Here is a 12,048-nt window from a genome sequence, read left to right on the forward strand (position 1 = left end):
TCCCTTCTCCTAGTTTTGAACAAAAAACTATTTATATCAACTCCAAATACCAATTTACACCAATAATACCATTGCTGGGACAAAAGCCTAGGATGGGCTGAAGCAGAAACTAACTCTGCTGCCACAATTAAATTTACACAGATTTAACTCTAAGCAAGATTATTTTTTAATTCCCCTCCCCTTCCACCCAAGCTTTTCCCTTATTTCACAATCCCTGCTGAGGGATGTACATGACAGTGAGGAGATAAGCTTGAAAAATTTGGGGGGAGAGATGAACCCTGAATGTTATTTTTTTTTTAATTTAGAAGTCTAAAAGGCCTGCAAATTACCCTTAGGGTGACTTTCTAAAGTGAAGCACCAGCACAGAACAGGTTTGCCTCAGTCCCTCATCCAGACCCTGCCATGGCATTTTACGTTCATCTGATGCCACTCCACAAGACACTTTTCAATTTTGACTCAACTTCAGCAGTTCTTCACCAAATTATTCCTCTTCTTCTTTTTTTTTAATTTTTGTTCCAGATAGTAACAAGCTTACATCTCAAATTTATAGCAAAATCCTAAAACCAGATTTCATAAATCTACAAATTTGTGAGATGGTATCATAAACTACCACGAAAAATTTTGACAAGCTCCACAACTACATTTTGCCCACCTGAGCAGCTCTTCCAACCCAGAAGTTTAAGCAGAATTAAATTAGAACACCAAACAGTTAAAAAAATATCCTGCAAAGTCCTAAGTGCGAGTCTGGTCAGCACTATCGCAATTGTTTTAGCTGATTGTTTTTGTTGTTATTATTCCAAGAGGAGGGGAAAAAAAGGCAATTTGGATGAATTTATCCTCTGATTTATCCCTTGCAAAGCTTCAGAGTACACTGGCTGCATCTGCAGAGGACAGTGCTTGCCTACCCTTTGGGCATATGTCAACTCAGCTCTGCACATCAGTCAAAATACTTGGGGGGGTGGGGCTGGAGCCTGACACTGAGCGGGAACTACTGCCCAAACACTTCAGCATCCGGAGAGAAAAAAATTAATTTCCTCCTGAGCATGAAACAAGAACTAGAGGACAAACCTTCGGAAATGAAGTCAGTACACAGAGGAAGACTTAAAGCTCTTGGAGATAGAATAACTGCATGGAAGGAATTAACCCAACCTATCCACTTTTGAAAGACTATATTTGTCCAATATTTATTTTAGGTCTTTCCAACCAATAATTATTAGTATGACAGACACAGCAATTACTGTCTACTTTATTTAATTCCATGCCACTCATGTGTATTAATATTAAAATTGTGAAAAAAAATTTGCTTTTGAAAAGGAGGACTCCCAACTAATACCCCAGTTAGGAAGCACCAATAGTCAATGGAATGTTGGATTTTGCATTTAACTGCTGCTCATTTCTTCTCTGCCATTTTTCAGATGGCAAAGTGAAGGCAGGTTAAGTGCTTGGGGCAAAAGGGAGGAATCACCAGTCATGACATATTCCCTGTCTGAACAGAACCATCTCTCTGTCTTTCCTCACCTCCCACTTTATGGAAGACCTTGTGTTCACCCTACAAAACACCAAATCTACTGATAAATAAATGGGTAAATAAATAAATAAACAAACTGCATGGGATCTCTGGTTTCCTCAGGATGATCTCATTCCTGCAGCAAGGACATCAGCTGGGGACACCACCAATACCATTGTGCAATGCTATAAGAGCAGCCATGAAGCCCAGATGCCCTCAAAAATGAACAGGAGTTTTAATTCCTTCAGTCTCTCCCCCCACCACTCCTCAGGTCTTATAACAGCCATTTTTGGGGCCTGGGTATGTTTTGGTGGTTTTTTGCACCTCAAGCAGCCTGTGAACATGCTCTGTTGCTCCAGCATTTGGAAGAGCCTAGTATGTTCTCCAGACACGTTTTAATTCAAGGAAACTGTCCAAGATCCTACCTAGGGTGTGTTTCAAGGTCCTGCATGGAGGTCAGACTGGATAAACCAATTCTGTTTTACTGAATTGATCAGATAAATTTGGATCTACCATGCTGCCAGGAGAGGAGAAAGCTGCCCTGCAAAAAAACTGCATGCTTCACATGGCTGGGTTGGCTCTGCACAGGGGATGGTGGATTTTTAAAGCAAGCTTTAGCTCAGTGTTACAAGGTAGAAAATGCAGCATTGCATAGGTCCTGGAAGGAATGGTTCTTTCTGTGGTTGATTCTTCCAGAAACAGAGATCACCTTACAAGGAGATGTCCAGATGTTGTCTCCCAGGGGCTGCTAGGAGCCTGGAGCAAGCTCAGCAAGCACTCTCCTCTTTTGAACACTACTACCACCCAGGAGAAGAGTGAAAAGCCACTAAAACCGTGCACCTAACGCAGCCAGGGGTCTGTTCAGTCTGTCCTCTGGTCCTGAGACTAAGCATGGAATTAGCTACAGGGTCAGGTCAAGCTCATGTAGTTAAATGCCCTACACAGGGTGTCTCCCACCACAAAGGCTTTTTAGATTCACCCTGTAGCCTTCTGCCATACTCCCAGGAAGGCCTTTGGAGGGGGCACACCCAGCCCAGGCTAAGAGTGTGCTGAAGACTGCTCAAACAGCTTGCCAGGATTGATCTTTGTGTTCCTGTGCTGAGATCTGGGGGATGCTTTATTTACTGGCACAAACACAGAAACAGGCCATTTCAAGTAAAAAATATTTATATTACTTAATTTGCAATTCCTCACTGGAAACTACAGAAACTGACAAGCAGTTGTTCAGCATTCCCTAGTGTGCCTTGTCCTGACTGCAGAGCTTCCAGGGCCTCCCCTGATTCCTGAACCTAAACCAGGTGCATCAGGCTGGTGTGAGCACTGCTGCTGGCACAGCACCCATGGACTCTTCTGGGTGTGGATGTCCTTAACCTCACATCCACCTGCACAGGGATACCAGGTGTCAACCCCTCTTGGGTGAGGACCTACAAAGGGGGAGCCATCAACACCAAAGGGACCTCAGCCTTTGGGAAGGGATGGCACTGAACACACCAGACAGGGCTGAGGACCTGGCAAAGCTGGGGCACGGCTGACATGGAGTCTGCCAGAGAGAGATATTACCCTGGAGATATCTGAGGCCCTCTCTGGCCTCCAAGGAGCAGGGCTCCAACATGAAGGTCCATTCATAGCAACCCAGGAGTGCACAGGACAGGATTCCCTGCCTGATCCCCGTGCTGACAAGAGACATGGCAGATATCTGGTTTCTTGGCTCAGCAGTGGATGGAGGGGTGATGTGCATGAGCACTTCCTCCTCTTTACGAGTACAGCCTTGGCACAGCTCCCACCGGGGCTGGGCAAGTTGGCCAGCTTCTAGTTTCATCCTGACCCTAGCTAGGCAGAGGAAAGAGTCAGCTACTGGGGTTAGAGGCAGGACCCCTTCTTCACCACCGCTTGCAGACACCCTAGCAGCCCTTGCTTAGCCCTCATCCTCCTGGCACAGAAAGGCCGAGGCAAAAAACCTGGGGCTCAAAGCCCAGATCCCCAGAGTGGATAAAAACACAGTGACAGATCACCACAATTTGATGAAGAAGGAGAATGGCATTAGAAACACTTTTCTAATGGCTGATGTTTGAAGGTGTGGTGCATACTATAAAGCCTTGAAAGCAGCTCCAGCATCCAGCTTAACCCCACACACCTGTACAGAGCTTTGATTTCTAATCCCAGGAATAAATAACCCCATACAGGTAGCTCTGGTAACAGAAAGAACTGTGCATACCCCCACCACTTCCTAACATTAAATACAGGGGTAACTTACACTCTGGGAATGAGAACGTCTCAAAGAAAAAAATCATACTTTGCTATTAAACCAGATACATTCAGACCTTTCATCATGAAGCTTCTGATGATCTCTGACAAACACCTGAATAAGGTCTTTGTTTGCTTTTGGCTTTGTTTTTTAATCTCCCCAATTGTTTTCTGCAATTCTCTGGAGCACAGAACCAGGGGCCAAATGCTGCTCTGTGCTCCAAAGCAGTGATACCCACTGCAAAGCAGGACAGGTCTGCATTCATATAAGCTTTAAGTAAAAATCACATTTGGCAGTGATGTCCTCTTAACAATTGCGTCTCAAACAAACAAACAAATCTAAAAACAACACACACACACACAAAAAAAACCCCATACCATAAAAACATACGCTCTATGCTCTTCCCCTGGCATCTAGCAAATGAGGCAACAACAACAGCTCTGCTCGGAAAAGTCCCTCTACCGCCTGGCAGCAACATCATTTGTATTTTTTGCTTTCTATGACTACTACAACTATGACATTATCCATGTTTTATTTTGCATATGTGATCTAGAGTTCACTTACTGTTAGATGCTGGAACAGCCATGCCCTCATGATATTTGTGGCTACTTTGGGAAAGATGCCACGCTTTTTATGTCGCTTTTTGTCCTTATCTGGATCATCATCATCACCTGTGCTGGGGGAAGCTACACTGTTGTCCAAGCCGTCACCTGTAAATATAGTGAATCAAATTTTGACTTATGCTACCTTTATATACTTCAGCCGAAGCCTGGCTTTGGGTATAAACTGCATGAATATTTAAATGAGGTATAAATTCTTTAACAATGTAATTCACCAGGGGTTGAGGGGATGGGGGAAGGGGGGGGAAGAGACATGGGGAGAGGGAGGGGCTCAGAAATGTGTTAGCCCCATGCCAGTTTATCTTGAAGGACAGTGTGGCCATCTCCGCCATCGTAACCCAGAACAAAAAGTGCTAACAAATTATAAAAAAACATTTGCAAGCATCCAACTTGCAAAGGTGGAAATGCTGGCTCTTCTTCACACTAGGTCACTTCCCAAAGATTCATCCCGATCAGCTACTGTGGCTGAGCTGACAATTAGGAAAGTATCAATGGTGTTCCAGGATGGGGATCATGACAAGTGTGAAGCTGGGTGCCTCATCCCGCCCTGGGGTGTGAAAAGTGGGGTGAATGCAGCTCCCTTGCAACATCATATTCTCTCAGCAAATTCAGAACAAAACAGATTATTGAGGCATTGCTTATGTTAAGTCTTTTACAGATGTTGGACTTCCCCTGATTCTTGGTTGGGAGGTGGGTAGCTAACTGGGTCCCCTCTTCCCAGCCCCAGCAAAAGAAATTCAGAGGGGGAAAAGCAGGCACCAATTTGACATACACCATGAGGAATTAACACCTTGCTTTGTGCCAGTGTGCCATATTTGTAATAAGTGTCTGCTTCTGTGAAACAACCACTGATCCAGAATGAATTTCCTTAGCACAGAGAAGGTCTCAGACAGTTCTCATCACATTAGCAACACGTCTGTGGGAGGATGCCACTGTGTAACAGCCCGCTTGGGTCTGCGCTGATGGCTTAGCGGCCAAGGGAAAACAAAAGTTGCAGTGCCTAGCAGTTTGCATGCAATTTTTGTTGCAAACACTGAAAGCAGTTTATAAACAAGCCCACAGAGCAAAGAAATCTTTGCATTGAATGCATGTGGACTGAACAACATATCCTGGCTTCCAAAGACACTGCATTTGTAGCAACACAGAGTCGTGATGTCATTAGGCAAGTGTTTTTTGCACCCCTGGGCAAGAATGATGAAGAAAGTAATCTCAGTTTGGCTGAATACAAACTATCTCTGTTAGGGACAAAAATAAAATATATTTTTTAAAAAGGGATGCAGACTGTCATGATTTGTTAAACAGCTTTCAGCACCAAAAAAAAAAAAAAAAAAAAAAAAAAAAAAAAAACAAACTATTATTAGTGTTATATTCTTAGCGTGGCAAATTTATAATTGTCCTTATGACTTGGCCTGTGTCTTTAATGAAACTGTAACCTTGGGTAGTTACAGACAAACACAAGATTTTTATGAAGAAATTAGATATCCAACAAATTCTTTGAAAGCCCAGTACGTAAAAAAGGGCTTTTATACAGAGAAGCAATTCACCATATAAAATAATAATTCATAAAAGAAACATGAGCAAAGGAAACAACTCAACAGCATTTAAAATTCCACGGGCTAATCTACTTTCTGTCTGCAAGAGGCAAACAAGGAAAAGAAAAGTATTACGCATTCATTGATTAAAAATGAAAAGCTTCTAACCTAATGACACTGCCTTTCACCACCTCCCTGCCATCGTCCACCCACCCTCTCCCCCCACCCCATTTTTTAAAAAATATACTCATTTCAAACCCCCTTCAGATTAATTTAGCAGGCATTGCCTCATGCCTGATGGGAGGAGGACTCATTGATAATTTATGGAAATATCTACTATAATCCAAGGGAGATGACTTTTTTTCCAGCTTTGTGCATCAATAGATAATCAAGGCCTTCAAGCAGCCTTAGCTTCCCATTACCTCGGGCAAAAGAATTCCTGAAAGCATGCCTCCAGGGCACCTGAATTATATCCTCCATTAGGGGAGGAAAAGCTTTCTGCATTCCACCTATAACACTCCCCAGAACCTTTCCTGTTTATTTCTGCTGTATGAAAGCAGAAGCATTAGGAACAGGATTTTTTAAGTGAAGACTTATGTAGATACAATGGAGAAACCTTTCAAGCGCGAGCCAGATCACCTCCTTCAATCCCGGGCAGTGACCTATCCCAAATAAAAGGTTTCTGTTACATCATTAGCTCAAGCCAAAAACAGCCTTGGCTTAATGCATAGTTTGTTCTTCCTACTGTTTTTAGGCAAATACTGCTACTTTACTCCCATCTGGGAGGGAAATTACACTGCTGGGCTGTAATCTAAGACAAGATTTTCATTGGAAGCAAATGCTTTCAATCCAGTGTAAATACTGGTGTATGTTCAGAAAAGCCTAAAACAATAAACCCTGGCCTCGACTGACACAAGTTAGAGAAAGTGAAAAGCAGGGAGAGGATAAGAAAGCACCCGGCTATCCTCGGAGCAAATGCTTCAGCAGACTTCTGTAAATTGTTTAACCTCTTCCACTTTTTTTAAATGGAAAATTGATCCCGTAAAGACTGAAACCACAGAGAGAAGTCTAAATGGTCAATTGTGGATTTTAGTATTTCCATCTACTTTGCAACTCGATACACTCACCTCTGTGAGGTCTCCAGAGATTCCCCCCCCCCCTTTTCTTTTTTCCCCCCTCTTTTCCTCCTTTTAAAGATCGCTAAACAAACTTGAAGCACCACTGACCAGCCACACGGTAGCAGCTACGAACTGCATTTGTAAAATGTCGGTGGCAACTCTGTTCCTGAAGTTGACTTCTCCTGCCGCCAAATGAAGGCGAACTGAAAAGGTGGAAATAATCATAGAAATGATGCTAGTCCATAAACAAGCTTACAGCCTCATTAGTATAGCGGGAGGCTCCGCTGGGTGATTTATGCTTGTTTTGCTGATGCCATGAGGAAATGCCATAGGGCAACTTTAGCCAGCTGCTAATGGTTTCTGACAGCTTCTTAGCAACTAGTGCAAGCAACGCCGTGGCGTTTGCTAGTGACAGAAACCGAAAATGTCATATTATCTGCCCATGTGTCACGAAGTCCGTGTGGCAATTAACCAGTAGGCCAGTGACTGAGGGGCCACAGGCTCTCCAGAATGGCCCATGGCTATCTGGGGTCAAAGCGGGCGCAGCGTTCGCCTTTATGCTGCACATATGCGCGGGTGTGGGCACGATCCCCATCGCGCTCCCTCTGCCGCGCTCCCCGATCAGTTTGGTCCATGCAGATCCTTTGTCCATGGAGAAACTCCGTCTCACTTTCTCTTTAGGCATGGCATGACATTATCAGAGGAACTGCAAGTAATCTGTCTTGATATGATGGTTGGAAATGGCACTTTAATTGGCAATACCTGATTCCTTGGTTTTGAGTGCTGGATCCGAAGGTGCTAGCTGTTTTTCTGCTCGCTAGCAAATTAGTCTAAAAGGATTTAAGATCACTGAAGCAGACTCGTTGCCTGTCAAATTGCTGGGAGCACAGCAACTCTGCACAGCAACTAGATGCTATTTAAAAAAAAAAAGCAAATGCAGAGCCTGTAAGGAGCAGAAGGAGAGCCCAGACTCCGCACGCCCGTTCCCTGGCGAGCAGAATCAGGCGCTATATGTCAAACTGTCAAACCTTTCAGCGTGGCCGTTTGCCCTTTCAAATAATATTTAAGAATTGTTTTTACACAATTTTTTATAGGCCATGGTCTAGTGAAAGAGGCCAACCAACAGAGAAAGGAATTTGTACTACAATTCGTCCATGGACGATTTCTTGACAGACCTGGGCCAGTCCCCACGGAGCGACGCAGGTGACCTGGGGCAGCTCCCTGGCTGTTGGGGAGCTCCGATTTCAAACGCTCTCAACCCCAGCATCCCAGAGTTCCCTATTTAAGCACACCCAGGCATTTAGGCTGTGCTATCTTGTTCCATTCAAGAAGGGATAAAGCAGCATTTATCGTATTCAACCCTGCTGAATGGCTCAGACTGGCCATGCCAGCAGGGGCTCCTCTCACTGCGTTCCCCTCTCCACTGTCACCGTGCCTTACAACCTCCCTTCCCCTCCCACTCCCCCAAAATTCAGAGGCAGAAGCAGCAAAGGGCAAGCAACTTTACAGCAGCCCCTCAAGTGGGTAATGCTCTCTTTGTCCCGGGTGATATGTTATAACCTTTGTTGACAAAATAGGTGCTTCTGGAGAGCAACTTGGCACAGGCACTTGCCTTCAGCAGCCATGGTCGTGGCAGGAGTTTACTGGTGATTCAAAGTCTCCCTCACTCCCACACCAAACTCCAGTTAAATGTCATCACCCCGCGACACTGGAAAGTCTGGCAGTGTGGCACAGCTGGGCGACTTTCAGTCACTCCAGATCCCAAATCTACTCTCAAACCTCAACCATCAAGGCTGCCCAGATATGACATAAATATTCCCAATCCCAAGTCATGGAGGTTTCTGAAAGGATGGGAAATTCAGATGTTCTAAAAACTCCAGCCTTTTGCTTGACTACAAAACCCATGCCTCTGCATGGAGATCTTTAGACAAACATCCTCAAATGATTTTAACTGACCAGAAACCTCAGCATCAAAGTTCCAAATACATCTTTACTAAAAGTACCTTCACCAGATGTAACAGGTTATTTCTCACCCCACATAGCCCTGTCCTGCTATCAAGTCTGCCTCCCATTCCTCTGACAGGACATCTGAGAGGGCTTTTGGGGTCCAGTGTTCAATTTTCTGGGAGGGGGTAAGAGCAGGGCACCAGCTTTGCTGAGGTATACCAAACAATATGATGAACACTTCCAGCTTATACAGTGCAGTTCTACATAGGAATCTAAATACACTGCTTTAAGGAGTTCACAGGAGAAAATTTGAAAGATGTGCACCCAGAAGCCCTAGGAAAGGCCTGGAGCAACTTTTAAGTGGACTGAATAAAAGCTCCTTATGTTCAACTTATTTGTATGTGTCCAAATGTCTCCTGTTAAAAACAGTTTCTGCCTCCTAGAAGAATTTCACAGTTTGCATTCACTTTTGTATTTCATGAGCTAATATAATTTAAATATACACTGTGTTTGGACAAAACCTGTTGATTTCTGTAATAGATTTATAATGTATTCAGTGCTATGAACTGAAACATCTAACATGATGGCCCAAAATTCATGGCCTTTTCAGTAGTGTCTTTTTTTTTCCTAATTCTATCATAATTTTTTTACAAGCATTTAGATGCAAGTTCCTCAAATTCCTGCTTCTGGTAGCATGAGAAATCTTAAATTGCCAAAGCCAAGTATTTAACTGTTCACTGTCCATACATGTTTAGCTGTCCATCCACAGCTCTGTTGGTTCCTTTCTCTTTTAAACAGTCCAAGAACCAAAAACTCATCAGTAACCCTTCCAGGTAAGTAGAAAGGAAGATTCATTAGCTTCAAGAAACATAATGTACTAGAAAGATTGTAAGTGGCAAAATTGCTTCCCTTAACCATTCTTCTGTGTCATATACCAATTTAGAGTAACTACTGTGATTTCCACAGCTTTACCTATGATATCCCTTACAGAAACAAAACTCCAGTTTGCTGGATACCCATACATCCACCATGACAACTTTTTACAGAGCAAACCAGGCTTATGTGTGACATTTTCCTATACGGTACAAAATTATGAATTCTCAAAAAAAGCAGGTCCACAGATGCAACAAGCTTTTCTGTGAAGCAAGAGAGGGAACATTATTCGCAGGAAATAGAACAATGATCATAATTTCAGACCACCAGCTTTGAACAGTCTTGGGGAACCAAAGAACATGGAAATTTCTTTTTATGTATATTTCATATATGTATATTTTATATATGTATATTCTTTTTATGTATATTTTTCAATTTGTTTCAGACACAACCAGCTCCAACTTGGCACAGGAATGTGGTGAGAAGTCACACCCAAATGACTCTGACATGAGTCAGTACAGTTATTATTCACGTCCACAAGTACTGAAGGACAAGTTCACAACTCAGGAAGTATCATTCCTCCTGAGAGCAAGGTGGCTAAACAGGCAAGCTGAGCAGCACAGGGGTTGAGTGCTCAGGTATGCCAGGAGAGAGCTGGAAGGCACTGACACAGTCTGTGGGTATGTGCTCAGCTGCTAAACCAAGCTGTACCTATCCATTGAGGAGAAACACCAGTTTTAACATTAAAAGGCCATTAAGTTTAGAATATTTCCCCAAAACACATTATTTTAAAATTTAAACACACATGCATATATTGCATATGTAACATAAACTCACTGATGGCTCTCAATCTGCCAGTGCCCAAGCAAAGCACATGAGCTGAGAATGGGACTACCAAAAAAAGGTACTTCGGAGAACATAAAATAACTATGGAATTTCTTTATTGGGAAAAGCATTTTCTATTCTTTTGGATCCATATTTTGTCAGATGTGAGGAAGCACCCACTCCTGGAGCTCCTGAGGTCAATGGCAATGACCTCAGCACACTGAGGGGCTTACAGAATGCCCAAAAAATAATTTACTATGGTGATGTAGCTCTGCTTGTGAATTTGAAAAGTAGTGTTGATGAGGGACCTTTTTTTTTCATATTCCTTTAGGAGAAAGCCTCCTCAAATATACTTAATAAAAAGTTAATGAGGGACAACAAGGTTGGAAATGAGAATTAGCAAGGAACAAATACCACGTGCCTGGGTATGCACAAATCACTTAAGGAGATGCAGTGCATGTTTCATGCAAGGATTCAGATCATGACATAAACAGTGGGAAGTTGTTAGTCACAGATAGTATCCATATTTACAAGATACTAAAGTACAGAGTTGCAAAAATATCCTACACAAATATTCACAAATAGTGAAACCTGGAAAAGTATAAATTACACTGTGGCATTTCACAAACTTTCAAAGTTTTTTCTTGAACCATTGTACTTTGTTCTTCAGAGACAAGAGCATCTTTTTCTAGGAACTCAACCTTTTTTTTTTTACTTGAATACCCTTCATGCAAGCAAAGAGCAAATCAGTTGTCTATGCAAAGAGTAAAAACAGCATTGACAAATAGTGGGGGAAAACCCACAGATTTTACTCATTTTCATTTCTTTGGAAGCTTTTTATAGCTGTTATGAAGGAAACCTCTTCTCTTGCACCAAGTAGCACTTCTTAATGAAGTTCAGAAAACTGTGTTATTATGGGTAAGTGTGCCATATTTCTGTAGCTGTGCATCACCGAATGAAATACTAAAAAGAAAGCAATTCATTGTATGGGAAGCAAGCAACTTTCTGCTGCCAGCAACAGAAGTTTACTTTGAGCAGTTGGAAGCAAATAGCCTACAGAAAAGTATCTGGCTAAACAGAAAAACATATTGCTTTAACCAAGAATGGTAAAAAGCTTAAAAAGTGAGGGAGTTTTTTCCCCTAACCTAAAAGCCACCATGATGGCTCTACAACTTCTTGGGAAAAGCTGTTTTTCAGTCATCCTCTCTTTGTTCAAATACAGGTCTTTTTTATGAAACCTATCCTCTCCAACCTCATCAGGAGAACTAGTCCCATCAGTAGCATTCTCCGTGAAAAGTCAAGTACACACAACTGAGATAGGGGTAAATCCACCACTGGATTCCATCCGACTTCCTTCCTTGCAAAGCAGGAGCACAGGACA

The 12,048-nt window shown here is 42.8% G+C and overlaps 1 protein-coding gene across 5 annotated transcripts in view; it reads right to left on the bottom strand.

The window, feature by feature from the left end:
* MEIS1 (Meis homeobox 1) overlaps positions 1 to 12,048 on the bottom strand; it is a 108,523-nt gene that overhangs the window by 47,312 nt on the left and 49,163 nt on the right. For all 5 annotated transcript variants that reach the window (XM_084201530.1, XM_084201531.1, XM_084201529.1 and 2 more), the window contains exon 8: positions 4,317 to 4,462. In XM_084201530.1, coding sequence (XP_084057656.1) covers positions 4,317 to 4,462 — 146 coding nt within the window. The remainder of the gene's footprint in view (positions 1 to 4,316; positions 4,463 to 12,048) is intronic.

The sequence above is a fragment of the Fringilla coelebs genome, assembly GCF_963513975.1.
Source record: "Fringilla coelebs genome assembly, chromosome: 3".
NCBI classification, from domain to species: domain Eukaryota; kingdom Metazoa; phylum Chordata; class Aves; order Passeriformes; family Fringillidae; genus Fringilla; species Fringilla coelebs.